Source organism: Panicum virgatum, chromosome 1N (genome assembly GCF_016808335.1).
Source record: "Panicum virgatum strain AP13 chromosome 1N, P.virgatum_v5, whole genome shotgun sequence".
Classification (NCBI taxonomy): Eukaryota; Viridiplantae; Streptophyta; class Magnoliopsida; order Poales; family Poaceae; genus Panicum; species Panicum virgatum.
In genome coordinates, this window is record NC_053145.1 from 7,570,641 (window position 1) to 7,595,912 (window position 25,272).

General features: G+C 44.7%; 3 protein-coding genes across 5 annotated transcripts; 2 read left to right on the top strand and 1 right to left on the bottom strand.

Moving 5' to 3' along the window:
* Window positions 1–10,201: 10,201 nt before the first annotated feature.
* LOC120654945 (mitotic spindle checkpoint protein BUBR1-like) lies at window positions 10,202–13,148 on the top strand. Its single transcript, XM_039932624.1, has 11 exons — window positions 10,202–10,540; window positions 10,689–10,748; window positions 10,865–11,009; window positions 11,112–11,269; window positions 11,789–11,870; window positions 11,945–12,011; window positions 12,092–12,143; window positions 12,238–12,406; window positions 12,504–12,589; window positions 12,689–12,769; window positions 12,856–13,148. Exons 1-11 carry the CDS (start codon window positions 10,302–10,304, stop codon window positions 12,914–12,916), a joined length of 1,200 nt encoding a protein of 399 aa, XP_039788558.1. The 5' UTR covers window positions 10,202–10,301; the 3' UTR covers window positions 12,917–13,148.
* A 1,870-nt stretch (window positions 13,149–15,018) lies between these two features.
* LOC120653926 lies at window positions 15,019–15,602 on the top strand. Its single transcript, XM_039931592.1, has one exon. It carries the CDS (start codon window positions 15,034–15,036, stop codon window positions 15,340–15,342), a length of 309 nt encoding a protein of 102 aa, XP_039787526.1. The 5' UTR covers window positions 15,019–15,033; the 3' UTR covers window positions 15,343–15,602.
* A 426-nt stretch (window positions 15,603–16,028) lies between these two features.
* Window positions 16,029–24,145, bottom strand: LOC120654946 (brefeldin A-inhibited guanine nucleotide-exchange protein 1-like). 3 transcript variants are annotated; one of them, XM_039932626.1, is made up of 12 exons: window positions 22,693–22,861; window positions 21,643–21,960; window positions 21,098–21,443; window positions 20,577–20,999; window positions 20,217–20,509; window positions 19,861–20,134; window positions 19,206–19,705; window positions 18,789–19,110; window positions 18,288–18,636; window positions 17,515–18,173; window positions 16,498–17,282; window positions 16,029–16,404 (listed from the first exon to the last, which is right to left on the bottom strand). In XM_039932626.1, the coding sequence occupies exons 1-11, from the start codon at window positions 22,716–22,718 to the stop codon at window positions 16,671–16,673; spliced, it is 4,122 nt and encodes a 1,373-aa protein (XP_039788560.1). In that variant the 5' UTR covers window positions 22,719–22,861; the 3' UTR covers window positions 16,029–16,404; window positions 16,498–16,670. The 3 variants fall into 3 exon arrangements, with proteins under 3 accessions (XP_039788560.1, XP_039788561.1, XP_039788559.1); XM_039932625.1 differs by lacking the exon at window positions 22,693–22,861 and adding an exon at window positions 23,043–24,145 and having other exon boundaries at window positions 16,081–16,404; XM_039932627.1 differs by lacking the exon at window positions 22,693–22,861 and having other exon boundaries at window positions 21,098–21,453; window positions 21,643–21,816.
* Window positions 24,146–25,272: the final 1,127 nt, after the last annotated feature.

Here is a 25,272-nt window from a genome sequence, read left to right on the forward strand (position 1 = left end):
TAGGATTCCAACTGTATTCGGCTAGGAATTTCCATGTAACCCTGTCCCCCGGATATATAAAGGCGGGCAGGGACCCCCTCCAAATAATAATCATCAACACGTAAGGCAATACAAACCACACAGGACGTAGGGTATTACGCAAACTCGCGGCCCAGACCTGTCTAAATATTTGTGTTCCTTGTACCATCGAGTTCTAGAGCAGTCGATCCCTACCTACAAACCCTACTGCTAAGGGTATCCCTGAGCAGGCTTGGCAGTAAACACCGACAGCACGCGCCCTTGCCAGCACCCAGGGTTTAAACTGGGGTGCCGCACCTAATTAAGCTTTAGAGATTTGCCTTAAAGTATTTCTATCAAAAAAATCAAGAGAAAATGAGTAGAGATGTTATTTATTTACCTTCAAGTACTGATCCCGCATGAGAAAGACATTCATTGCTTCTACTTTCTTGACCCTCCTTTCCTCGTATGAGGCGTAGTATGAAATGATGGCCTGAACATGTGCCTCGTAGTGCATGTCTTTCACCAGTTTGTAACAGGTTGTGTGAGCCACCTGAGCCGCCCTGGCCTCATGTCCTTCCTCACACATGTAGAAATCCTGCATATAGACCCGATAATTGCAGTCATTATTCCAAGAATTTCAAATGAATGTGATATATTGACCACTTTAGTGCGAGGATGACTTACCCACAATTCCCTGATCACCCGCCTCGCCTTGGTGCTAGAATTCCTACCTTTTCGATCTTCTATATCTGGGACGACGATGTAGTGATTCCATGTGTACGCCGGCTCCAGGACCCCGGCATGCATCACAAGCCCAGGGAAGTGCTCCTTACACAGTAGACCCAGGATATCATTGGGCTTCCATTTGTGGTCACCTCCCTGCCCATCACCCAATGCCTACAAAAGTGTTTAATCTAAAGTATTAGTTTGTATTGTAATTTTCAACATATATATGATATAAAAAAAGTGATAACATCTAAAGTTACTTACCGAGACCCTGCTAATCGAATCATCGGCCGTCTCACAAGAGGTATCGGCCGCGGCGGGAGTTGTAACGATCCATGCAACGACACCTCCTACATACCTCCTGCCGCCCCTCCTCCTCCTGATGCTAGTCCTCCTCCTCCTCCTCCTCCTCCTCCTCCTCCTCCTCCTCCTCCTCTATAACAGAAGGTATGCTCTCCCTCCTCCCCCCTTCCCTCCTCCACCACCTCTCCCACTACCTCCTCCTCCACCTCTTCCTCTCCCTCTCCCTATCCCTCCCACTCCTCCACCACCTCTCCGTCCACTACAACTCTCGGACTCCTCTACTGCACTGTCCCCTCAGGTGCCGATTGCCGTGCACCACGCCCCCTGTAGAAGGAGCTCAGGAAACTCATCTTGCCACTGCCTGGCATCTTTGTTTAAGTACCTGCAATCAAAAAGAGTGAACGAATCAGCAAACATAAACAAAACATACTTAGAAATAGATGCAAATGAACAAAACATAACTAGAAATTAACATAGTATTAAATATTGTGTATCATACATGTATTATAAATAGTCATCATGATCGGGATTAGCTAGATCATAATCCTCATCATCGCTATCAGCTATGTCAACATGACCAGCAGTATCCGAAGGAGGAATGTTGTCTTCACTGTCCCTGCCTAATTGCAGTCGCTCTAGTAATTCTAAGTCATGAATATTTTCGACCTCATCTCCAGCTTCCTCGTCAACAACCATTTTGTGTCGACTTCCATTCCAATCATGTCAGATAAGTCTATCTCGAAACTCTCTTCTACCCCCTCTTCTTGAAAGAACTCTCTATCATTGTTGTAGTCTTCATTGTTTGAGATATGCAGTTTGCCGTGTGGCGATACGTTGTACACAACATCCCAACCCTGAAGACGTTCGTCGGTTTGGCACGGGTATGAGAGATAATAAACTTGTGTGGCTTGTTGAGCCACAATGTAGACATCATCACCTGGTAACATTGAATCCTATCGAATTTTAACTAAGCCAACATTAGGGGTATACCTCGTTAATGTAGGATCAAACCAATGGCATTTGAATATGAATGGAGTGAGTGGTATGGAACCATGAAACTTGAGTTCATACATTTTGTCAACTCTTTTGTAATACTCGACCCCATCTTGGCCAGGCGTAAAAACTCTGGTACTAGTGGTTCTTCGATTGGGCCGACTCTGCTTGTATCTCGTTGTGTGGAAGCGATATATATTCACATCATAAATGTTAGATGACTTGATCCTATAGCTAAAGCCATCGGCAACCTGTCTCAACTAGGCACTCATAGACGAATCGATTTGGGTGGCCAGCACCAAACTGCAAGCTACCCCAAAAGAATTATGCATGTCACTTGTCGTCCAACAAGGGGGGAGGTCTCTATAGAAGTAAGCCCTACACACAGGAGCCATGGACGAGACACGCATGCAATAAAATGGTGATGAAATTGGGAACATGTAGACATGTTTATATTGTTTGCTTTTGGCTTTGTTAAGTTTAATTATAATGAAATTGGGAAGATGTTGACATGTTTAAATTGTTTGCTTGAATATGTTTGGCTTTGTTAAGTTTAGCATCTTGATTCTTCAAGTATTGCATATGTGGTTTTGTTTCTTTATATTTACATTTCGTGCGAGTATGTGTGTGTGCCTGTGCATGCATGTGTGTGTGTCGTGTTGTGTGCACACACTGCTACTAATGTCACACACAATCTATATATATGATGCTACACAGGACATACATGTGCTTGCCAATTCTGCAGCCTTTGGTTTTAATTTCCTTTTTTTTCTAGGCAAAAGGAATAGTGGACCTTCTTGATTTTAGCATACCATTTGTTGTCGATCCAAGAAGTGACAGCTCCGGAGAAGAGTCAGAATCAAAATCAAATGATGCTGACTCATTCCATCCAACCAAGGCTCGGAAGCTCGGAACCTCTCACCAGGGTCTAGGCAGGTTACTGCTAGAGGACACCAGTCAGGGTGACCAGCACCAAACAGAAAGCTACCCCGGAAGAATTATGAAGGTCACTTGTCATCCAGTAAGGAGGAGGTCTCGATACAAGTAAGCCCTGCACACACGAGCCATGGACCAGACATGCACGAAATAAAATGATGATGAAACTGGGAACATGTTGACATGTTTATATTGTTTGCTTGATTACGTTTGGCTTTATTAAGTTTAATTATGATGAGATTAGGAACTGTCGACATGTTTAAATTGTTTTCTTGAATATGTTTGGCTTTGTTAAGTTTGGCATCTTGATCCTTCTAGTATTATATATAGATTTTGTTTCTTGATATTTACTTTTGGTGCGAGTATATGTGCGCATGTGTGTATGTGTGTGCGTGTTGTGTGCACACACTGCTACTAATATCACACATAAGCTATATATATAATGCTACACATGACATACATATGCTTGTTGTTGCTGCAACCTTTGGTTTTAATTTCTTTCTTTATTGCTAGGCTAAAGGAATAGTGGGCCTGCTCGATTTTAGCATACCATTTGTAGTCAATCCAAGAAGCAACAGCTCCGGAGAATAGTCAAAGTTAGAATCAGATGATGACGACTCATTCCGTCCAACCAAGTCTCAAAAGCTCGATACCTCACCAGGGTCTAGGCAGGTTACTACTAGAGGACACCAGTTTGGGTGACCAGCACCAAACTGCAAGCAACCCCGAAAGAATTATGCAGGTCACTTGGCGTCCAGCAAGTGGGAGGTCTCGATAGAAGTAAGCCCTAGACCCAGGAGCCATGGACGAGACATGCATGAAATAAAATGATGATGAAATTGGGAACATGTAGACATGTTTATATTGTTTGTTTTTGGCTTTGTTAAGTTTAATTGTAATGAAATTGGGAAGATGTCGATATGTTTAAATTGTTTGCTTGGATATGTTTAGCTTTGTTAAGTTTGGCATCTTGATTCTTCTAGTATTATATATGTGGTTTTGTTTCTTCATATTTACTTTTGGTGCGAGTATATGTGCACGTGCATGCGTGGGTGTGTGCGCGCGCGCGTGTTGTGTTGTGCGCACACACTGCTACTAATGTCACACACAAGCTATATATATGATGCTACACATGACATACATATGCTTGCCAATTCTGCAGCCTTTGGTTTTAATTTCTTTTTTTTTTTGCTCAGCTAAAGGAATAGTGGACCTGCTTGATTTTATCATTCCATTTTTTTCGATCCAAGAAGCGATAGATTCGAAGAAGAGTCAAAATCAGAATCAGACAATGATGACTCATTCCATCCAACCAAGTCTCGAAAGCTACATCACCAGGGTCTAGACTGCTTACTGCTAGAGGACACCAGTCTGGGTCACCAGGACCAAACTGCAAGGTACCCCGGAAGAATTATGCATGTCACTTGTCGTCCAGCAAAGGGGAGGTCTCGATAGTAGTAAGCCCTGCACACATGAGCCATGGACCAGACATTCATGAAATAAAATGATGATAAAATTCGGAACATGTAGACATGTTTATAATATTTGCTTGATTATATTTGGCTTTTCTAAGTTTAATTATGATGAAATTTGGAAGATGTCGGCATGTTTAAATTGTTTGCTTGAATATGTTTGGCTTTGTTAAGTTTGGCATCATGATTCATCTGGTATTATATATGCGGTTCTGTTTCTTGATATTTACTTTTGGTGCGAGTATATGTGCGTCTGCATGTCCATGTGCACACAGTGCTACTATTGCCACACACTAGGTATATATATGATGCTACACATGACATACTTGCTTGCTGTTGCTGTAGGTTTTGGTTTAAATTTATTTCTTTATTGCTAGGCTAAAGTAATAGTGGACCTGCTTGATTTTAGCATACATTTGTTGTCGATCCAAGAAACAACAGCTCCGGATAAGGGTTAGAATCAGAATCAGACGATGACGACTCATTCCATCGAACCAAGTCTCAGAAGCTCGGAACTTCACCAGGGTCTAGGCATGTTACTGCTAGAGGACACCAGTCTGGGTCACCGGCACCAAACTGCAAGCTACTCCGGAAAAATTATGCAGGCCACTTATCGTCCAACAAGGGGAGGTCTCCATAGAAGTAAGCCCTACAAACAGGAGCCATGGACGAGACGTGCATGAAATAAAATGATGATGAAATTGGAAAAATGTCGACATGTTTAAATTATTTGCTTGAATATGTTTAGGTTTGTTAAGTTTGGTATCTGGATTCTTCTAGTATTATATATGTGGTTTTGTTTCTTGATATTTACTTTTGTTGCGAGTATATGTGCGCGTGCGTGTGCATGTGCGTGTGTGCATGTGCATGTAGTGTTGTGTGCACACGCCGCTACTAATGCCACACACTAGCTATATATATGCTGCCACACATGACATACATATGCTTGCCAATTCTGCAACCTTTGGTTTTAATTTCTATTTTTGTTGCTCAGCTAAAGGAATAGTGGATCTGCTTGATTTTATCGTACCATTTGTTGTTGATCCAAGAAGCGACAACTCCCAGTCAGAATCAGAAACAAATGATGAGAACTCATTCCATCCAACCAAGTCTCAGAAGCTCGAAAGCTCTCCAAGGTCTAGGCAGGTTACTGACAGAGGACACCGGTCTGGTTAACCAGCACCAAACTGCAAGCTACCTTGGAAGAATTATGCAGGTCACGTCGTAAAGCAAGAGGGCGATCTCGATAGAAATAAGCCCAACACACATAAGCCATGAACCAGACATGTATAAAATAAAACGATGATTAAATTAGGAACATGGGGTTACCCATGCCACCCGCCACTGGCGGGCCACGCCCCCATCGTCCCCGGCCACTGCCATCACGGCGCAGCCGGGCAAATATAACCGAGAATCGAGAACTAGAACCGAGCCAAACCGAACCGAACTGAAACTGTAACATCCCATATTTTCGTACAGAATATTATACTCCAAAAATACGAGTTTTCAAAAAAAATTCATGTGCATGCGATAATAGCTAGAATAATTTAAGGATGATCTTATCTTCTCTCTCTTTTTCCAAGTAAACTAAAATCAAATAAACCTAAGAACTGTAAATTTTAGTGTGAATATTTGGAGTTATTGAATCTTTTCAATCTTCCTTGTTTAAATTTGATTTGAATGATTTTTTGTGATATTGTGTGGGTTTTAATTTGAATATAGCCATTCAAATTAAACCAAATCCTAACAAACTCTAATTACTAATTGGACCAAAAACCCACTAGCCCCCTAACCTAATCGGCCTGCAACCCCGGCCTGCCCAGCTCCCACACGGCCTTTCTTGTCTGACAGCCCACCTAGCCACGCGCACCAGGCCGAAACCCTCTGCGTATGGCCCGATCCAGCCCGTCACCAGCGGCCAAGGCAACCCAGCCCACCGCCGGCCTATCTCTGCGCGTCGGCCCAAAGGCGCCCGCGCCACTCCGCCCTGTACCGCTGACCGCCTGGCCCTGCACGTCAGTCGGCCACATCCCTATTTCCCTTTCTTCTTCACGCCTCTCGCCGTACCTCCTCTGCTTTTTTTCCCCGTAGCCACATGCCCGCGCACTCGCGCGCGCAGCCTGCCTATGCTCCACGTCAAGACCACGCACAGCCCCGCCTGCCACCCTGCAGTGCCGCAGAGCCCGCCGCGTTTCATGCTAAGCCCCGCCTGCCCCTGTCGGCCACAACCCTTGCCGCTCCGCCACGCATCCCGGCTCGGACACCGAAATTCGTCGGCCCTTGGCCACGCGAGCCCTAATTGGCCGCCCTATAAGAACCCTGGGCACAGCCCCGAACCCTAGCCGCCTCCAGGCCATCTCTCTCCTTCCCCAATTGAAGCACCGCCACCGCACCAGGGAGAAGCAAAGGAAGAGGACAATCACCGCCGGGAGTGACTGTCGCCGAGCAAGGACCCGAAGTCGAGTGAGAGGAAGAGGAGTACGTGTTGCGGCCGAACAAGCCCAGAAGCAGAGGAGCACACCACCGCCGGGGAAGCTACACCGTGCCGCCGCCGCCACCGGGACCCCGTCACACCGGCGCCTGTTCGGTTACGCTAGCATCGCAGCTCGGCACGGCACCGCAACATGCCTTCCATGCTCCGACCCGCCACCGCGTTGTGCCATCCATCCCGGAGCTAGAGGTATGACCACGCTGCCCCCGTTTTTCCCCGTTCACCCCTGTGTGTTGGCCCTGCCCCTCGCCGAACCCGGACCGCACCACCGCTTCGCGGAAACGCTCGCGCTACGACGCGGTCGTGCCCCACCGCCGCCACCGTGAACGTTGTGTCCCGCCACGCCTTTCTGGCTCGCATGCAAGCATAAGCCCCGCCGTAGCTCGTCCTTGCACGCCCATGCCTCGCCTTGGCTCTTGCACCGTCCGCCTTGGCGTCTGCCGTCCCTGCCCGCACCTCGCGCCGCCGTTCCTTGCCGTCGTCGCCGCCGTGCCAAGGCATCAGGGGAGAGGAGCCGAGCAAGGGCAGACCCGGAGCCGCGGAAGGATAAGAAGAAGGGAAGAAGATGCAAACATCGCCGGGAGCCACCATCACCGCCGAGCTCGCCGTCGCTGTCTCAAGGAACAGAGATGGGTGGAGAATCGCCGCCACCGAGGAAGGAAGTGGAGCCACCAAGGTAGATCCTATCACTGCCCCGTCTCGCGTTCAACTTGCCGGACTACCTCGCCGAGCCCTGGCCAAGTTTCGCCGCCGGTGCCTCGCCGAAAGACGCCCGCCATCGTCGCCGTCGGCGCAGAGGAGGACACGCCACACGCACACCCACATGCCGCTTAGCCGCACCGGATCTGGGCCACCACACCAGATCCCACGCCTGCTGACAGATGGGGCCCGCCTATAAGAGCGGCCGATGTCGAGCGGGCCACTGATGGGCCGTAGCCTTCACTCTTTCAGCCCAAGCCGAGCTAGCCTTTTTCCTATTTTAGCCCGAGCCAAACCCAGAGCCGATGTGGGTCGAGCCTAGCCGACCACCACTTTCGGCCCTTGAACCAACCGCCCTTTCCCTTTTTTCTTTCGGTCGAGCTGACATCTAGGACCCACCCGTCAGTGACACATCGTCACTGACATGTGGACCCCGCTGATCGTTGACTTGGTCAATATTGACCAGTCAACGCTGACGTCTGCATTGACCATGCTGACATCAGCACAGACTGGACCCCTGCTGATGTTAGCATGACATGTGGCATGCCCAGAGGCTGCAACGTGTCAACCTGCGTGATATTCAGAAAATAGATTAAGCTTAGAAAATTCATAACAAACTAACCGGACCTCCGAAAAATATGAAACCAGTTTCATAATTCTTCTAAAATCATGATCTACCAGTTAGCATAGGGTTTGTTGTGATTTGGGTCTTATTTGGATACCTTTGTGCACTTTTGCACTTTGTCCCCTGCATTTATACGTAATTACAAATAGGACCCTGATGCTGAGGAGCTGATCGACGTCCCGAACGACCAGAAGACCCCGGAGGCCCAGAAGGACTATGAAAACATGCTAGGTTCACGCCCATCTATGATCTGAAATCCCAGTAGGCATTGCTTGTTAGTATTGCTATCGCTTTATTGTTTATGATGAGATAAACATGCATAGCCTATTTTTTATACCTGAATTTCTTGAATTCCTACTTATACCATGTTGAATGGTTGAGATGCTTTGCATGTGGTCATGTGGAAATATGTGATGATAGTCTTGGCGTGAGTGGAGATCAACCTCAGAGGAGTTGGTGACTAGAATTTTAGCTGGGGGCGAGCGATTTAACCTGATCTTCGGGTCAGGGGCTAGGGCGTGTGTTGGGCACGTCCTATGGACCGAGGAAGTGCATGGGCACATCCTGCGGAGCACCTGTGGCAGGTGCATATTTTCCTTTGGGAAGATGTGGTGGACTAGAGGAGTAGAGGGGCGAGACCTGTGACGGGTGCCCACAGCAGACTGCTGTGGCAGATACGCACATGTGACGAAGATGCTTGTCTCGGCGTATAAGCAACCAGTTGGGATAACTATGATTAGTGGGACTATGTAAACGTGCACACCACTTATCCTCTATGCGGAAGGATCCGGTCCGAAGCTAGCAAGTGTGGTACCAAGCCTGTAGGAGGATACGGTATCAGTGCAGGGGGGAGGAGGTGTTGACCTCGCGTCCCCCAAGTCGCAAGTTAGGCTTCACAGTCCCGAGGCGACCTCTCGCGGGAGGACGCGCCCAGACCCGGAAAAACAGGATGGTGCCATGGCTACTAGTTCTCATTCTTGGTAGACCGGTGTCTCGTCGTCAGTTGGTTTGATTCCGGCAGGCTTTGATTCGAATGCGTCCAGGTGTACAACTTCTGCAGAGTAAAAACTATATGTATAGCCGCGTACTCGGTCATGTACGACCCTACTTTTCTGTTCCTTCCATTAGTTAGTGTCACTGGATATTTCTACCTCCCTCTAGTCTACTGGCCTACTTTGATAGCAGTTGAGGTGCGAGGAGAGGGAGTTCTCGTACCGACTTGGGTGGTTCATGGTGAGTTATGCTTAGTCTGGAAGGAGTGAGTTGACCGGGATGCCGGAATGGCCCGTGTCGGGAGATATTGCTGATGCTACGAATTTGCTTCAGTTGCATAGGAAAAACCCTAGCCTTATCCTTAGCAACTCTTTTATATCCATGCATTTCACTTAAAGCTGCATTCGGATGGTGACGTGAGCCTATCCCGTCTTTGGGGATAGTTTGGTAGATGCAGGATCCTATTCCATTTCAACGATCAAGCTGGACGACGATAAAGGACGCTAAGGATGGGTCGAGCTACACTCAAGTTTGCCTGTGGAGGAGTAAAGCCAGAAGATGAATGACGCCCAGAAGAATAGAGCGGGCACAATGGACAAACAATATAAGTGGTTACGCGAAACGTCTCAAGTCAAGCACACAGAATCGAGAAATAATCTCATGTTCTATCGTTCCAAAAATTAAGCAGATCTCGATGTTTAATCTAATGATTGTTTGTTATGGTTGTAAAAGTCTGTATGTTCCAGTTGAAAAGATCTGAAGAATGTTTTCCAGTCAGTTCTGCAGGCAATTCACGCTTCTCATGTCGAGCAAATCCTCGGCCAAAATTTAGCTGGGCTATCGTGGGCACAAACCAGCCCAAACAATCTACGGATCGGACTATTTTAAGAGCCCACGGCCCAAACTGAAGCCCGAACTTTACGCAAACCCTTTACCGTTTAAAACCTGACCCACAGCTCCACTCAAAAAAAAACCTGACCCACAGCTGGTCCGCTCCTAAACGCAACGGTCAAATCCCCTCGAGTTCGAATTGCAGCCGGAGCGGCACCCACACCCACCAAACATGGCGGCGGCGGCGGTGGCGGCGGAAGAGATGGTGGCGGTGCTCGACGAGGAGACGCTGGCGCTGATGGGGATGAGCAGCGCCGCCGCCGCGGCGCCGGTGGCTGTGGGCGCCGAGTGGGAGACCTTCAAGGAGAACGTGCGGCCGCTCAAGCGCGGGCGCGACGTGTCCAAGCTCAACCGCGCGCTCAAGGCGCAGGTCGACCCCGCCCAGCGCGCCGCCCTCCTCGAAGCCCGCAGGTATGTCGCCGTCCCTCCCTCTCTCCCAGCAATGGAAAAGAGTACGGTTTGATTTGATCTGTGTTTCTTGATCTGGAGAGGGGGCAAGTTGCTGCAATATTGCAATCTACCTTGTGTGTTAATCATTTGATTGATTTGCCTTATCCAGGAGGATGATTGAGGCAATCTACGAGTACCAGGGAGAGGATCCGCTCCAACCGTGGCTGGAGTAAGCGTTTCTCCATCCCCTTAACTCGCCTCTGTCAGATTTCTTGGTTCGTGGTAGCTGCCCAAGCCGAAAGATTGCTCATATATTTGATTCTTCTCTGATTCGCCCTCGCTCAGCTGCATCAAGTGGGTTCAGGAGTCGTTCCCTACCGGCGGCGAGTGCTCGGGGCTGGTGGTGTTGTACGAGCAGTGTGTGCGGACCTTCTGGCACGACGAGCGCTACAAGGACGACCTCCGCTTCCTCAAAGTGTGGTTGGAATACGTGCGTGGGGATCCAAGATTGATTTTTTTTCTCTGGTTCTCTTCTGGAAAGTGGAGGCATCTCATGTGTCTGTTTGATAGCCGATCTTGTTTTGTTTTGCAGGCCGGGAATTGCGCTGATGCTGAGGTCATATACAGGTTTCTGGAGGCGAACCAGATTGGACAGAGCCATGCCATTTACTACATGTCCTACGCGTCGCTGTTAGAATCAAAGAACAAGCTGAGGAAAGCTAATGAGATCTTTGGCCTTGGTATAGCTAGGTGAGATTTCCACGAGACTGTCACTTGTTGTTCATAAGGCTCTTGGATTTGAAATTGCCCAGTAGATTGTTTTGTTATAATCCAGATATCCAATCCAGAAATGCTGCCCTGTCGTGATGGACATTTGGGGAAATTATATATTTCTTCTGTGCTTGGTTGCCGTACAGATCATGGGTACAGAATCAGTATGCAATTTTCTTCTTGAATCAGACATTCAGACGCTCGTGAAGATACCATGATCAACTGCTAATTTGATGCACGACCCCCAATGTAGACGGACACAGATGATTCCTTTTAGTTTCAAACCTAAAATACTAAATTTATTGTAGCCTTATTGTTCCTATTCTTTTAGATATGGCATGCCTTCAACTAGTCATGCCAGTTCTTATGCGTGATAAATACTCAGAATTGATTTCCTTATCATTGTGTCCGCTTACCTCTCTTTAAGTTGTGAATTTGTTTTAATACTTAATAGCATATGAATAGATGGAATTGTTTATATTCATTTTTCCCTCTCAGAAAAGCAAAGCCTCTGGAGAAGTTGGAAGCTGTATACAGGACATTTCTTCGAAGATCTACCAAAAAGAGTGAACACTCTGAGGTTTGCTATATAAATGGCAGCAGTTTTTATTTAGGATCCAGTATCTTCATTGAATTAGCCCTTTCTTTCTATAGCAAGATGATACGACAAATGATCTGCCAATCCGTAGCTTTGGGACAAGCTTGAAACGTGATGAAAACAGTAAGCTTGTTCAGCTGCATAGTGATTTAGAATGAACTTCTCAATTGGTTTGCAAGCTAATACTGTATTTGGCGTGACAGGAAATCAGCAAGCAGATAACTCCCACCTTGGGAGGCCAAGGGCACTGCAAAGGTTAGTACCAATACAATGCAAGAAAGTCAAGCATACAACAAAACCTGGGTCTATTTCTGGTTGTGTCACTGATTATGCCTTTGCACACTTGCAGAATCGACGTTAACAAACCACTTTCAGTATACAAAGATGAGAACTTGTTACAAAATCAGGTCATTGACAGAACAAGGAGAAAAGAAAATGCGAGCTGGCGCACCCTGGGAACACAAGCAGATAGGAACAAAGAAAATAACATGATGCCCACTAAATGGGCGTGTCACAAGGTATTTTCACCAGGCTACTAGAATTCTCTACAATGTGATACTTGTATTGGGAACTATTTGAGTAACGAATTTTTGAAAATATCACATTGTTGTGCAGGTTCCACAAAAGGTAGGAGCGAGAGGAGCAGTTCAGCCAACCCGGGCCACTTCAATTGAGGTTTTTGTGGACGAAGAATGTGCAAAGTATGTTATTGACATCCTAGCTTATACTTCAGATTTTTAAGGATTTTCAAACTTTATCATTGTGGAAATCATTTTAAAAAAAACTTTCAATTGCTCTAGGGAACCAACTCGGATGGTACCAAAGAGCCCAAATCCTTCTGTTCTGAAGCTCAGGCAAGCAACAAGCAAAAGCCTTAAGAAGTAAGTGGGGCTTGGCTTTGTATGCTCCGTTTTTTATCCTTCGTTTTCTTTGTCAATGTATTAACCAGTTCGATTTGTTTCAACAGGGAAACTGAATTGCTTAAAGAGAATCCACTGCACAACTTCCCTCTGAGCAGCCTTAGATAATCAGCATTTGGCTGATTTTTATGGAACATTTCAATTGTGTCAACTTAACCTGTTTGATTTGGTTGTTTGGTTGTTGTGAGGTTTTTCAGTTATGCCTGAATGACCAAATAAGCTTTAGCCTCTAAAGCTTATTAGACAAGCAATGAGCCGGTTGGCTTATTAAGTGTTGTAATCTTCTACAATAAGTTGATAGACCTGCAGATGTCGAGTGCTTATTATCTTCACAAAGTAATTTGCTTTTACAAACTTTAGTTGGCTATGTTACACGGATACTGGTACGGGTATCGGATACGATACGCATCGGATACGCGTATACGCACTTCCCCAAAAAACACGGGGATACGGCTAGGTTAATTTAGTATTAATAATTATATATATAATATCACATAATCAGCATTAAGCAAACAGGTCATCTACATGATTAATTGTCCAACAAAGATAAAAACGACTTGTTGGGCTGGCAGTCTGGGAGTCCTTCCACATGGGTTGGCCCATTTGGCCCAGTAGGGTTCAGCTTAGAGCCACGTCTTTGCCTTTCTCCTCCCAGAAGGAAGCAACACCGCCGCCAGCTGAGCATGAGCGAGGGCGTTGTCGCCACCGAGCTCCCGCCCAGGCTGGGTTGCCCGTCGCCGCCGTGCTTGCCTTCTCCCGCCCAGGCTGGGTTGCCCCCGCTTGCTGGTCGCCCGTCGCCGCCGTGCTTTCCTTCTCCCTCCAGCCCCGCTCTACTCCCTCTGCATCGTAGCAGGCCGAGGGGTAGCTGTCCAGTGAGGGAAGAGCTTACTTGTTTTGAAGGGAGAGCCTCGTCGGCGACTGATTTTTGCCGGGAAGGAGCTCGCCGACGGCCGGCGGCCACCAGATCCAGAGGGCGACAAGAGGTCGGGCGTGAGGGAGGAACGGGAGCACGAGGAGTCGAGGATTGTGGCGGCTGCTGTTAGGTCATGGTCTCACGGAGGTGGAGGTCTAAAATCAGACATGGGGTGGGCTAATTGGGCCGACTGATGGATTGGGCCGTATCCCATCTGGCCCAAACGTGTCGGATTTACGTATCCAACACAAAACGTATCTGCATTTCCAGGATATGTCTGGAAACGTATCCGAGGGTATCCGTATCCGAAACGTGTCGGATACTGATACGCCGCCTCCTAGAAGTATCCGCGTAACAGAGTTAGTTGGTGCTTTTCTGCTTGTTTTTTTCCCTCTAAGTTTACAGAGCAGACAGAATATGTTGGGAGTAAGTGGGTGATTGTTTTCCTGCGAATAAAGAATCAGTAAAGCAGTCTCCAAATAATTTGCAATAAAGCTATAACCAAACAAAACGTGACTGAATAGTGTCATGCAAGTGGATGCATGGCACATTGGGTCAGGTAATTTTGTCAGGACTACAACTTGCGCCTTTTCTGTCAGACATATCAATATAAACACGAAACTCTGATGTCCAGACAGGGCCTCATGGCCACCAGAACAAAATGGCGAGATCATTGATCATTGCCATTTCAACCTCAGTTCTACAAGGACCTTGATGCAACAGAGGAGAGATCACACAGTCAGAGTGAGAGTGAGACGAGTCCAGACGTTGAGAAATTCAGGTATACACGCCTGGATCAGTAAGACTTTCAATTGTCCTTGATACTGAGCTCTTGTATTATAATTCTGCATTTTGTCGATTAACTATGCAAGAGACCATGGAGAGCACACTAATTCGTATCGAGTTCGATCGACGACCCCATCTATAAAGTGAATGTTCCAACATAGCATGTACTATATTGTAGTAGCAATAGCAAGTTAGCAACCAGTGTACTATACCACTCAGGACATCAAAAAGGCCACAGCAAGTCCTAGAGCAGGTACAGCCAAGAGGATCTTCCATTCTACACATCATGAAAATGACAATTAGATTATTTTTAGGGCACATTGACAAGTAGTTTCACCAGGTGATAATGTATACAAAACCGCGGCTGGCTGCCCTGATCCACATCCTTTGTACCCTTGCGTTACATCATGGCTTGCTATGTGACATGGCCGGTTGGTTGGACCCAGATGTGGTACACTGCTATATAAGGTCACACGCATCCACCGTGTGCACCTGCTCCATTCAGATACCCTCCTCTCAGGCGACGATGAATCGTCAGGCGAGCCGCCGAGGCCACCGGGTGCGCCACGTCCGGCTCGGCTCGCTGCTCCGGCTGCGCGTGAGGCTGTTCGGCCTCGCCGCCCTCCTTGTCCGGTGCCTGGAGGAGATCAACTGCTGCCCCAGGAGGTGGTCGCCGGCGACAGCGAGGGCGCACAAGATGCTCAGCCACGCCGGCCGGTGTCCCCGGCCTGGGACAGCAGAGAGGGAGAACTCCTTCCAGGCAGAGGCCATTGCCGACTGCTTGGAATTCATCAAGAGATCCTACCTTGCTGATGATCACAAGACTGCTTGCTAGCTGCTCTTCTCCGCGCCGTTTGGAACCGAAGAATTTCCCATTCTGTGCGGGCTGCATATCTTGTGAAATTTCCATGAAGTTCCTACGTTTGCGTTCCAAGCAAGGCCAAAATGTTTTGCTGTTGTAGTTTGTATATATATCAGTTTTGTTAGTTACCACTGTTTGTTGTGTATCAAGGGTTCGTCAGGAATGACCAAATGTGTGTTAGGAGAGCTCAGTTCTTGAATAAAACAAGAAGAGATTTTATATGGCTACTGAAAGGTGAAATGTCATTTTCTTGCCAATAAGAAAACGTATGCTGTTGCTTTTCCGGGCGGTGGTTTTCAAAAAGGGATTGGGTGAACTAGAGTCATGGATGGTGACCGAGAAGTACTCACGGTTTGTTTTCCATCCAGGGCGGTTGACCTGGCCCTGCATAGTACAAACAAATTTGAGGACGAGGCGTCTTGTGTGAGTGTGATGCTGACTTTACCAGAACAGACACCTTCTTAACACAATTTTTGAAGTGACAATCCATCTGCCTTCATCAGTGCATGCAACTCAATATGGTTGTTGGAAGCATTGTAAATTCGAGTCCCAGCTAACAAAAAGCTATCATGAGATATAGACGTACAGTGCTGAATTGCTCCTAGGCTATATTGCTCACCTTTCCTTAACAGACACAGCTTTGGGGTATCCATTGGCCATTGCTGTTGAGAATGAAAGTATATATTAACTAAAGTGTAGATACAGTTATGGTAATTCCCAGAGATTCGGCAGATTAGGGGAAAATGCAACATGACATACGCCCTTCTTCACTGTAGCCTCGGTTCAGGAGAGGGCACTATACAGAGCAATTATCAAAAAGAGAAATTACACCAAAACTGTATGCTCAAAATCTCAGTGGCAAGCAAACCACCTCTTGCAAAATTTCAGAGCTGTCCGTGCAGGCCAAAAATTAGGGAGCCTTGTTCCAATGTTCAGCTGCTTTGACATGCCTCTTGAATAAAATGAATGTTAGAAAAGAACGGCAAATGCACCTCAAAATCCTTCTTCAGGCATCTGGGTCAACATTACATGTAGCTGCAAAACATATGGCACGAATAAATTAATCCCCTACTTTTTATTGGAAGCTTAACATATTGAAGTTGGCGGAGAATAAGAAAGAGAATTCACCTTCAACACCAGAATCCTGAGGGACAGGTGATAGGTCTCAACAATGAGTCATTTACAATACTGTAAATCTGTACTCTTTTCTTATACCATATTCTGATGTAACCACTATCAAATGAGCTACCTTACGAAAATGGACTGACAAAATTGTACAACTTGTGAGGAAATAATATATACTATGCTGATATTATGGGGCCTATTGATGATTGGAATATTTCATACAGTGCAACTTGAACTTCTCCAGAGCTATGCTGGCAGCGAATAAGATTAGCTAATAAGGGGAAAAACATGGGCAAGTTCCTCCTAAAGCAATTCTTCTCTAAACCGCCCAATAACCGCATTACATGAAGAACCAACGAAGTTCTAGCCTCCAGTTCCTCTTTTTTAGCAGTACCCAGAGGCAACCTGTGTGAAGCTGGATCTCTACCAGAAGCATCATTAGATGGTTCATGCCCTGCACAGGTCAGATACATTCGCAATATTTTGTCACAGACAAGCATAATTTGTGACTCCACATTCACATTCATATTTTCTGACAAAGATGGGTTGTCATGAAGAATAGCTTGCAGAAGCTTCAGATAGCTCTGGTAGGACTCGCTCTCGAAATGGATGACCGCTGGCTCAGATACCTCCAAAAGGGAACATGCTTTATGTAGTTTTATGTGCAAGTTAGATTCAGAGTTCACTTCACTTGCATGAGATGAAATGGCAGATAGCATCTGCAACATTATGCCTATATGCTCAGCGCATAGAAAGCTCCTGTGCACCTCATACAATTTAACGATGCCCTGCATGGAAGCCAGGAAGAAGCCAGGAAAATATTTTGAGTGTAATAAGTTGACATTGGCAAATTAAAAATGCATGTAGGCTTCTCTTTCTTTAGATTTAATTCCTATTTTAATTGGATGCCTTTGTGTCTATTCTTAAAAAAGAAAAATAAAAAGAAAATCGTGGTATCAAACTAAGGGGATTTCTAAAACCTAGTTTAAATAACAAAAAACCACATGATTTATATATTACCTGAACAATTAAGAGTTGTAAAGACATATGATTCTTCATTCTGACAATAGCATAAGATGCTGTTTCCATATTAGCTTCCTCTTCATCATCATTGTATACGTCATGATCTGAATATTGTTCAGCTTCAGAGTAAGATTCATTTCTATCTGGAATCTCAATGTCTTTCATCATCCTAACTATTTTGTCGAACACAACAAATGTATGTGCTGCTGATTCTTTGAAACACAGCAAAATCTTCTCCCACTCATCATTGGAGAGCTTGCTAGCAAGCCCTTCTGTTAAACGCTGGAAAACTGATATGCATGTGCTAGCTGATTGTTTATTCGGGCTTCTGATGAAATTTGTAATAACAGAAGTAACTGTACAAAGTTCCGGCCGCATCACTTCAAAAAATGTAATATACAAATCTGCTAAACATTTTAGAGCCACCATTTTAGTTTCGAAATTCCAGGAATCATCCTCAGTACTATTTACATCTGAAATCTGACCATTTGGTGCAAAGCTTTCACTACTAAATAGGGGATAAATAACTGATTCGAAGATATTAGCCCAGAAGGACTGAGAAAAGAGGTGCCCATGATCTTTCAAAATGTCAAAGAGCACTTCCACAGCACCTTTTCTGATTGTTGGTCTCGAGTCAGTTGTCAATCTAGCAAGACCTGGAAAAATAAAATTCAATCAAAATATGTTAAGTACAAATGTGATACACTGATACATTCCTGAATTATTCCAACAAGAATGATGTAATTTTGCGAAGAAAAAAATTACTATACCAGCAAGCAAAGGAACCCAGAAGTAAACATGATCATCCTTATGCACTGTGATGTTCCCATCTGAAGAATCTAAATTATGTGGTTGCTGGTCAGCATCCTTGTCATTGCAAATAAATCCTTCCTCGGCAAGTTTGACAGCACAGAACCGAAGAAATGCAATAGCATTGAGACTGGCATCACTGCTAAATTTACTACTTGTAAATGTAATGAGGCATTTAACACAATCAGTAAATGTTGTGGTTTCAGTTTCAGTTATGTAAGGGAAATAGTCCCTAACAATCTTTTCCATAGTTTCAAATGCCAACAGAACAATACTTTTTCGATCATCAGCAGCGGCTGCAGTAAAAACCTGTACGTAGAAAAAATGTTGTTAATATGAATGATGAAATTTTAAAAGTTACTCTGGCTTACTTCCTAAGAACAGCTAATTGTAGGTCCCATGAACTTATGCAAAGATATCATCATAATATACTAAAACTAACCATAGAATATCATACATACCGTAAAAACACTTTTCCATCCAGATTTTATATTGTTCACACGACTCAGAACCATTTGGGAAACACATCGAACTACAAGTTCGCGTACTTCTGAAGCACTGCTCTTCTGCATAACAACCGCAAAAGGTTGCAGGAATTCATTCTGGAAATTATAATTTGCCAGCTCCTCTCTTTCCAGAAACTTCATGGCAAGCTGCCTCAAAGAGTCCATAACAAATATTGCAACTGAAAGATTTTCTGAGAGCCCAACAGAAACAAAAAAGTCCGACAGAACTTTCCAAATACGGGACCAAACCAAACGTATGCGGTTCATATTGTAATGCCTGCACAATGAAACTTTGAATCAGAACATTTGGAATAAATTTGTGCAGCTTGAAGTGGGTGTAGGTTCATAGATCTTAAATACAAATGTTCTTACGCAATCTCAACAATCTTTGTTAGGCAGAAGATACGAGGATCTGTAGGAGACTGCAACTCCGTCATTGAAACTTTGCAAAGAGCTTTCACGAAAGCAACAATAGCATCACTATTTAGTCTTGGGCTATGAGCAAATATGTGATTTAACTCAAAAATGCCAATTTGGTCTAGCAGGTTTATGTTTGATATGAAATTATTAATCTGTTCAGGAGTAACCAATGGCGATGCTTTGTTTTTGGCTGTTGTGCTATCATAAGAACCCCCTCTAACAGCAGCCATTACAGCTGGATTCTGAAGTGCATTAGTTCTCTTTGATAACATAGAGGCAGACTTTTGTGTTTTTTCTTCTGAATCAACCAGTGGTACTGTGAGAAATGAAGCATCAGTAGGTGCTCCTTCTCCAAGAAGATGTAAATGCTCAAACCGCGAGAGGCATGTTAATATATGTTCCCAAGCTTCCTGCAAATAATCACCATCTTCGATTGCAATGGATATTATAGCCTGTCAGGAAACAAAGCAAAACACTCATGACCCGCTTCAAAATTGAGAGATATATCTAACATGCAAATATTAATTCATGTGTTAGTGATAAATGATAGGATAAAGCAATACAATCCAGTCAATACTGAATACTATGGATTGACTGAGATTCCCACCTTCACAGCATCCACATTCTTTTGTTTCATGTCCACGGCACAATGGAGATATGTGAATTTGGCTACAGATGTCACAAAGGCATCTCTCTGCGTCTGCATGCACATAACAGAGGTAACATGCACAGCAGATCTGAATCCCTGCAAACACTGCGACGTGGCAGCCTTATCATCACTCTGGTCAAGTGTCACACTGAATGCGGCCATCATTGGGGCCCAACAAACCTCCATCATGAATCTTAAAATTGTTGTGTCAGTAATAACTGAAAACACAGACCTACAAAAACCACAAGATTCAATTAACTGCAAGCATCAGCTGATAAAAACTATTGCCAAGTGATAGTTTGCGTTTGTCTTACTCTGACTTTCCACTCTTTAATTTAAATTTCTCTTGTATGTTCTTGATGAGCATGTCATTTGCTCCAACTGCCCTATCCTCAACCTGTTTCCAGTTAACAAAGCTCATAATATTGTCCAAACCTAATAGCTTCATCACAGTACTAGTTTGTTTGTTTTGTGGGACTGATGAATCAGCACTCATTTTGATCTCGTTTTTGACAATTTGGTCATATAGTGTACCCAGATAAGCTTCAGGCAAGTCCTTTCCATCATCTATGCCTCGATTATTGCGAATGAAATCAGTCTTGGACATCTGCACAGGGAAAATCTCATAAATGAACTAATCATGAAAGGAAGATGCTTATTATCATCTGGCTTACCTTATCCTTAACCATAGTGTTGTGAGCATCAGTGTTGAGCATGATTACAGAATATGCGAGAACATATGCAGTATCTGCACTGGTAAAGGAATCTGGATTGCATTTGCAGTATCGTTCAGCAAACTTTTCCATGATCCTATCAATTTTCTGTGCTTCCCCAGGCAACCTGAAGCCTCGCAAATAATACCTAATGGCTTCACCAAAGTCCATACCTTCGAAGTTCAGTGCATCAACATATGCATGCATAACTTTGATAGGGAATTCATCTCTTTCACCCAAATAGTCTCCAATCATTGTCGCATTTAAACCAGCAGTATTTCTCAAGAAAGAAGCAACATCTTCTGGTGAATGCCCTATCTTCTTGCTTTTAATGAGAAAATCAATACCCTTGGAAGGTTTTCTGTTAAACAAGGAAATTCCTTTCTGGAGAAGGAAATTTATACTTCGTTAGTCCAAAAAAGTAAAATCATACTTAATACTGAGAATCTCATGTTCTAACCAAGCATGGAAATAACACATACCTGAAGTTCAATTTTAAAAGCACGACGTTGCTCAAGGGAGGGAGCACCAGATACGTCTGGGCTACCAGAGTCCGATTGCAGTTCATAGTCAATTCCACTCCCATCTTCTCCAATAAGGATGTTAGGAATGTCTATTGAACTCACTGAACTTAAAGAAGCTTCAGAAATTTTTGGTGAAAATTCACCAATTCTCAGCTGTTGGTCCATCCATGACCCCATTGATTTGATTATGGTTGCAAGGCACTTGACTGACTCAATCCGAAAAGTTTGGTCTTGGGCTGTAGTTAATATTGTTGTAGATCCTGGAGGAACACCTAAAGCAGTTTTTAGAAGTCCATTGACAGCCCTGTAAACATCTACTGGAATTAGAGGTGCCTTAATATATGATGAAAAGATAACGAAATATAGTTTTTAAAAAGCTGTCCTCAGGTCAATGCATCAATCCTTACAGTGAGCTGCCATAAAGAACAAGAAACCAACCAATATTGCTTTAAAGATTTAAGAACAAACAAAAGGTGCCATCCATCAAGTACCAAGTTGCATACCTTTCAAAAATATTTGGTGCATCTACATCGCAATCGTAGTTCACAAAGATATCGATAAGAACCTGAGATTCTTTACAGATCTTCTCCAATAAGTTTAAAACTGTCATTTTTTGCAGAAAGCTAGGTTGATGGACATTCTCAAGAACCCTTAGGACAAGCATTGGAAAAAATATTCCAATTTCCTCTTTCAGCCCAGATCTAAACCTTGATAGCAAGCCCACAAATATGGAGCACAACAGCTGAAAAATACTCATTGTGGACAAAGCACTGTTCTTCAACAAGGACAGACAAAGATATTGCTTGATTGCTCCAAGGTACCTAATTCAAAAAAGAATTATCAATCCAGAGTTTTATTTTCTGTCAAGATTACAGTAACTTCTACACTCCTTTATAAATATCCTAAACAAAACTTTGTAAGGCTAATAGTTATACGCGCACGCTTGTAAGATATTTTCTGAACAATAGCATATTTCAGAATTACCATTTCTATTTGGCAAAGAAAAATGTAGATTTTTTCTTCTTTTTCAAAAAAACATATTAACCATTTCGTTTTAGGACTAGTACAAAGTTAAGTCACATGCAGAATGGCATTCATTTTGCGTCCCTTTTTTTACTAAGCGACTATCATGGCACATAGCATCATGCAGTAATACTATCTCATTTCCCCCCTTTTCAGTAATACTATTTGTCCTCTGAACATTTATTTTATGAAGTCTTTTAGTTAAAATACTGGAGAAAAATTAACAAAAACCCAAATAAAGACATGGATCTCATTCAAACCATTCTAGCAGGTCCCAAGTACATGATAGGCGGGAACACAAATTCAGAATACACACAATGGTTTTGACAAATAAATAATAAGCACTTTTCTCAAAAAAAACATCCGCCAACTACCATCCACCTAGATCCTAGCCTTTTACAAAGTACTAGTAATAGCATCTACCTAAGAACTATTGGCATTGTTTTTTCCTTAATTCCTTTTGCTTCTATACCTTTCACTTTTGATATAGAATTAAACTTTTGGAAATTGCAAAAGACGTAGGATTTTACATTTTTAGCCAGTCAAATGTAAACATCTAGTAGCCCCCGTGCCTCATGATCTGTAAAACTCCAGAACTCTTTATCGAACATGTTAACATAGTTCAGCAGACATATTAGAGCAATATTATGCCATGATAGCAATAAAAGGCACATCCATAATTATCTGAGATAATATGGCGTAAGCGTATTGGAACATCTTTTAGCGAACAAGAACGCTCCATGGATTTCAACATTATACACTCTGTGCCATCCTCCCAATAGTCATTTTATACTTGACTGCAACAATATTCTTATATGGCATTGCGACAAGTTCAATAATTGAAATGCATAAATTGAAACATGCAGGTAGAGGATCATACTTTTCGTTTGTTCTCCAGAAAGGGCCAGCGTTGTCAACAACCATTTTCAGCAACTCAAGAGACAACACCTTGCCTCGCAGCAACATCTGATCCTCGGGGTTATCTGGTGTCGAGAACTTCATTGACAGCTTGCACAGGTTCTTGAAGAGTGCTAGTCCATCCTCCCTGGTCTTGCTCATCCCATCATCCTCCTTCCCCTCCACCTCAATTTGCTCCACAGGTGATCCTGGCTCTGGGACATCGCTGCCCTCCATAGCCTCATTTATAAACCCCTGAGCCACCTGCACGATGCTGGAGTCGTTCAGGCTGCGGTCAGACATGTCCATCATATCTGTGATCGAGACCGTCCGCACGCGCACGTCCATGGTGTCCACCTCCACACGCGCAAACACAATGACCAGCACCTGCGCGAGCGCAAGCTTCGCGCAGAGCTGATTGGCGCCGCTGCTGCTGCTGAGGTATATGTTGTAGCAGGTCTTAAGGACCTGGCCGAGGCCCTCCCCTCGGATGGCGACGGTGGGGCACCGCGCGGCAGCGACAACGACGCGGAGGGTGGCGAGCTCCATTGCGTCATCGGAGAGAGCGCCACACGCGAGGACGGCGTTGAGGAGGCGGGAGGAGGGGGAAGAGGCATCGTCGCCGCCGCCGGCGCAACCGAGGTCGCCGAAGAGGAGGTGGTGGTAGAGGAGCTTGGCGACGCAATCGAGCGCCGGGTCGGCGACCTTGGGCGAGGCGGACTCGAGCGCGAGCAGCAGCGCGTGGAGGGCCGCGTCGGCGGCGGCGGGGGCCAGGCCGAGCAGCGACGAGGATTTCGGCGAGGTAGGGTCCGGCGACGGGTAGGCCGGCGATGAGGAGAGGAGGTCGAGCGCCGCCTTCGCCGCTGCCACGAGCGCCGAGTGCTTCCGCCACGCGGCGTTTTTGATGATCCGGTCCAGCGCGGGGCCCAGGACGCGGCCCGACGGGGACGCGCCGCCTAATGGCGCCGTGGGGGTCGCCATGGTGAGCGGGCTTACGCGATGGTCGTCGCCGTCGTGGCGGTGGTCACGTCATTGGGGGAGGCGCGGAGATCTGAGGGAGGTGAAAGAAATGGGAAAGGAGGGAGGTGACGGGTGCGTGGGGGGAGGAATCGGAGGAAGGGAGGGAGGGGTAGGACTGGAATACCTTTCGTGGGGGCACTCGAAAAGAGGTGGAATTGAAAATTTTATGTTTGGTATGGTGTTTGACTTTTAGTTTTTCAAGCACGAACAAAACTACGTTCATGGTTCATGCTTGTAGTGGGAGACCATTCCTCTCCTTGCATTTTCATGCACTTGTCTAAGTTGTCTCACACTATCAATCATTAATTCATTATATGTTTTTCATGACAATATATTTTTTCGATTTCATTTTCTCCAACATGATTTTCTGAGTGGAATATGACTGTCAACGTCTTTATGACTCCAAAAAATCAAAAGTTCTCAAATATAACTCTGTGTAACAGCCTAAAATAAAAATAAAATAGCTCTTGAAGTATTTCCTTAGGTTTGCCTCCTCCTAAGGTAAAAGATATATCCTAGAGTGGGTAGAATATAAAAGAGGTGGATCATGATCGGTCATGCTTACCTAAACCTGTTGCAACATACAAATTGTAACCGGGCATAATCACAATCCAACATATTTTCCACATCTCATAGGTGTAGTGAATATGTATATACGCTCGCAGCAACTACAAACTCAACTTGAGTTGTGAAAAGGGGATCATGCCATTCCTTAAGTACGAATTGGACTAGCACTATCTTTAAGTTTGTTATCTATAGAGTCTAATTGGCATAACTTATTTTTCTTCTCTAGAATAACTCATGACTTATTTTGGGTAATCTCTTACTTGTAGCAAGTGTTGCGGCGATAATTTGCTTATATACATAATTATATAATTCTAGACTTCCAGCTCAATAAAAATATTTGTTGTTAGATCATCATGTCAGATTCTGTAATTTGGTTAAATTCCCTTGTAATGCATGTGTACGGATTATATAATTAGGATAAGAATGTTTTGAAAATGTTATTTGCTCGGCTTAATTCGTAAAAATGTCATGTCCTGGCTATATGCTAAATAACCACACACTTAGAGCAATAGGCAGTATAAAAATATTGACCCAACACGATAACGCTTGGAGATCAAAATTATTCGGTATGACATGTTTATATCCACGGTGAATTGAACCAACTGACCTTGTAGTTTTCCAATTAT

What these genes read in the sequence shown, in the direction of transcription:
- LOC120654945 (XM_039932624.1), top strand. Translation starts at nt 10,302, where the DNA reads ATGGCGGCGGCGGCGGTGGCGGCGGAAGAGATGGTGGCGGTGCTCGAC. An exon ending in AGGCCAAGGGCACTGCAAAG is followed by an intron (nt 12,144 to 12,237) that starts GTTAGTACCAAT and finishes GCACACTTGCAG; the next exon opens with AATCGACGTTAACAAACCAC. An exon ending in GTGGACGAAGAATGTGCAAA is followed by an intron (nt 12,590 to 12,688) that starts GTATGTTATTGA and finishes CAATTGCTCTAG; the next exon opens with GGAACCAACTCGGATGGTAC.
- LOC120654946 (XM_039932625.1), bottom strand. Translation starts at nt 24,040, where the DNA reads ATGGCGACCCCCACGGCGCCATTAGGCGGCGCGTCCCCGTCGGGCCGC. An exon ending in CTTTTAAAATTGAACTTCAG is followed by an intron (nt 21,000 to 21,097) that starts GTATGTGTTATT and finishes TTCCTTCTCCAG; the next exon opens with AAAGGAATTTCCTTGTTTAA. An exon ending in TACAACTCTTAATTGTTCAG is followed by an intron (nt 17,283 to 17,514) that starts GTAATATATAAA and finishes GCTTCCATGCAG; the next exon opens with GGCATCGTTAAATTGTATGA.
- LOC120653926 (XM_039931592.1), top strand. Translation starts at nt 15,034, where the DNA reads ATGAATCGTCAGGCGAGCCGCCGAGGCCACCGGGTGCGCCACGTCCGG.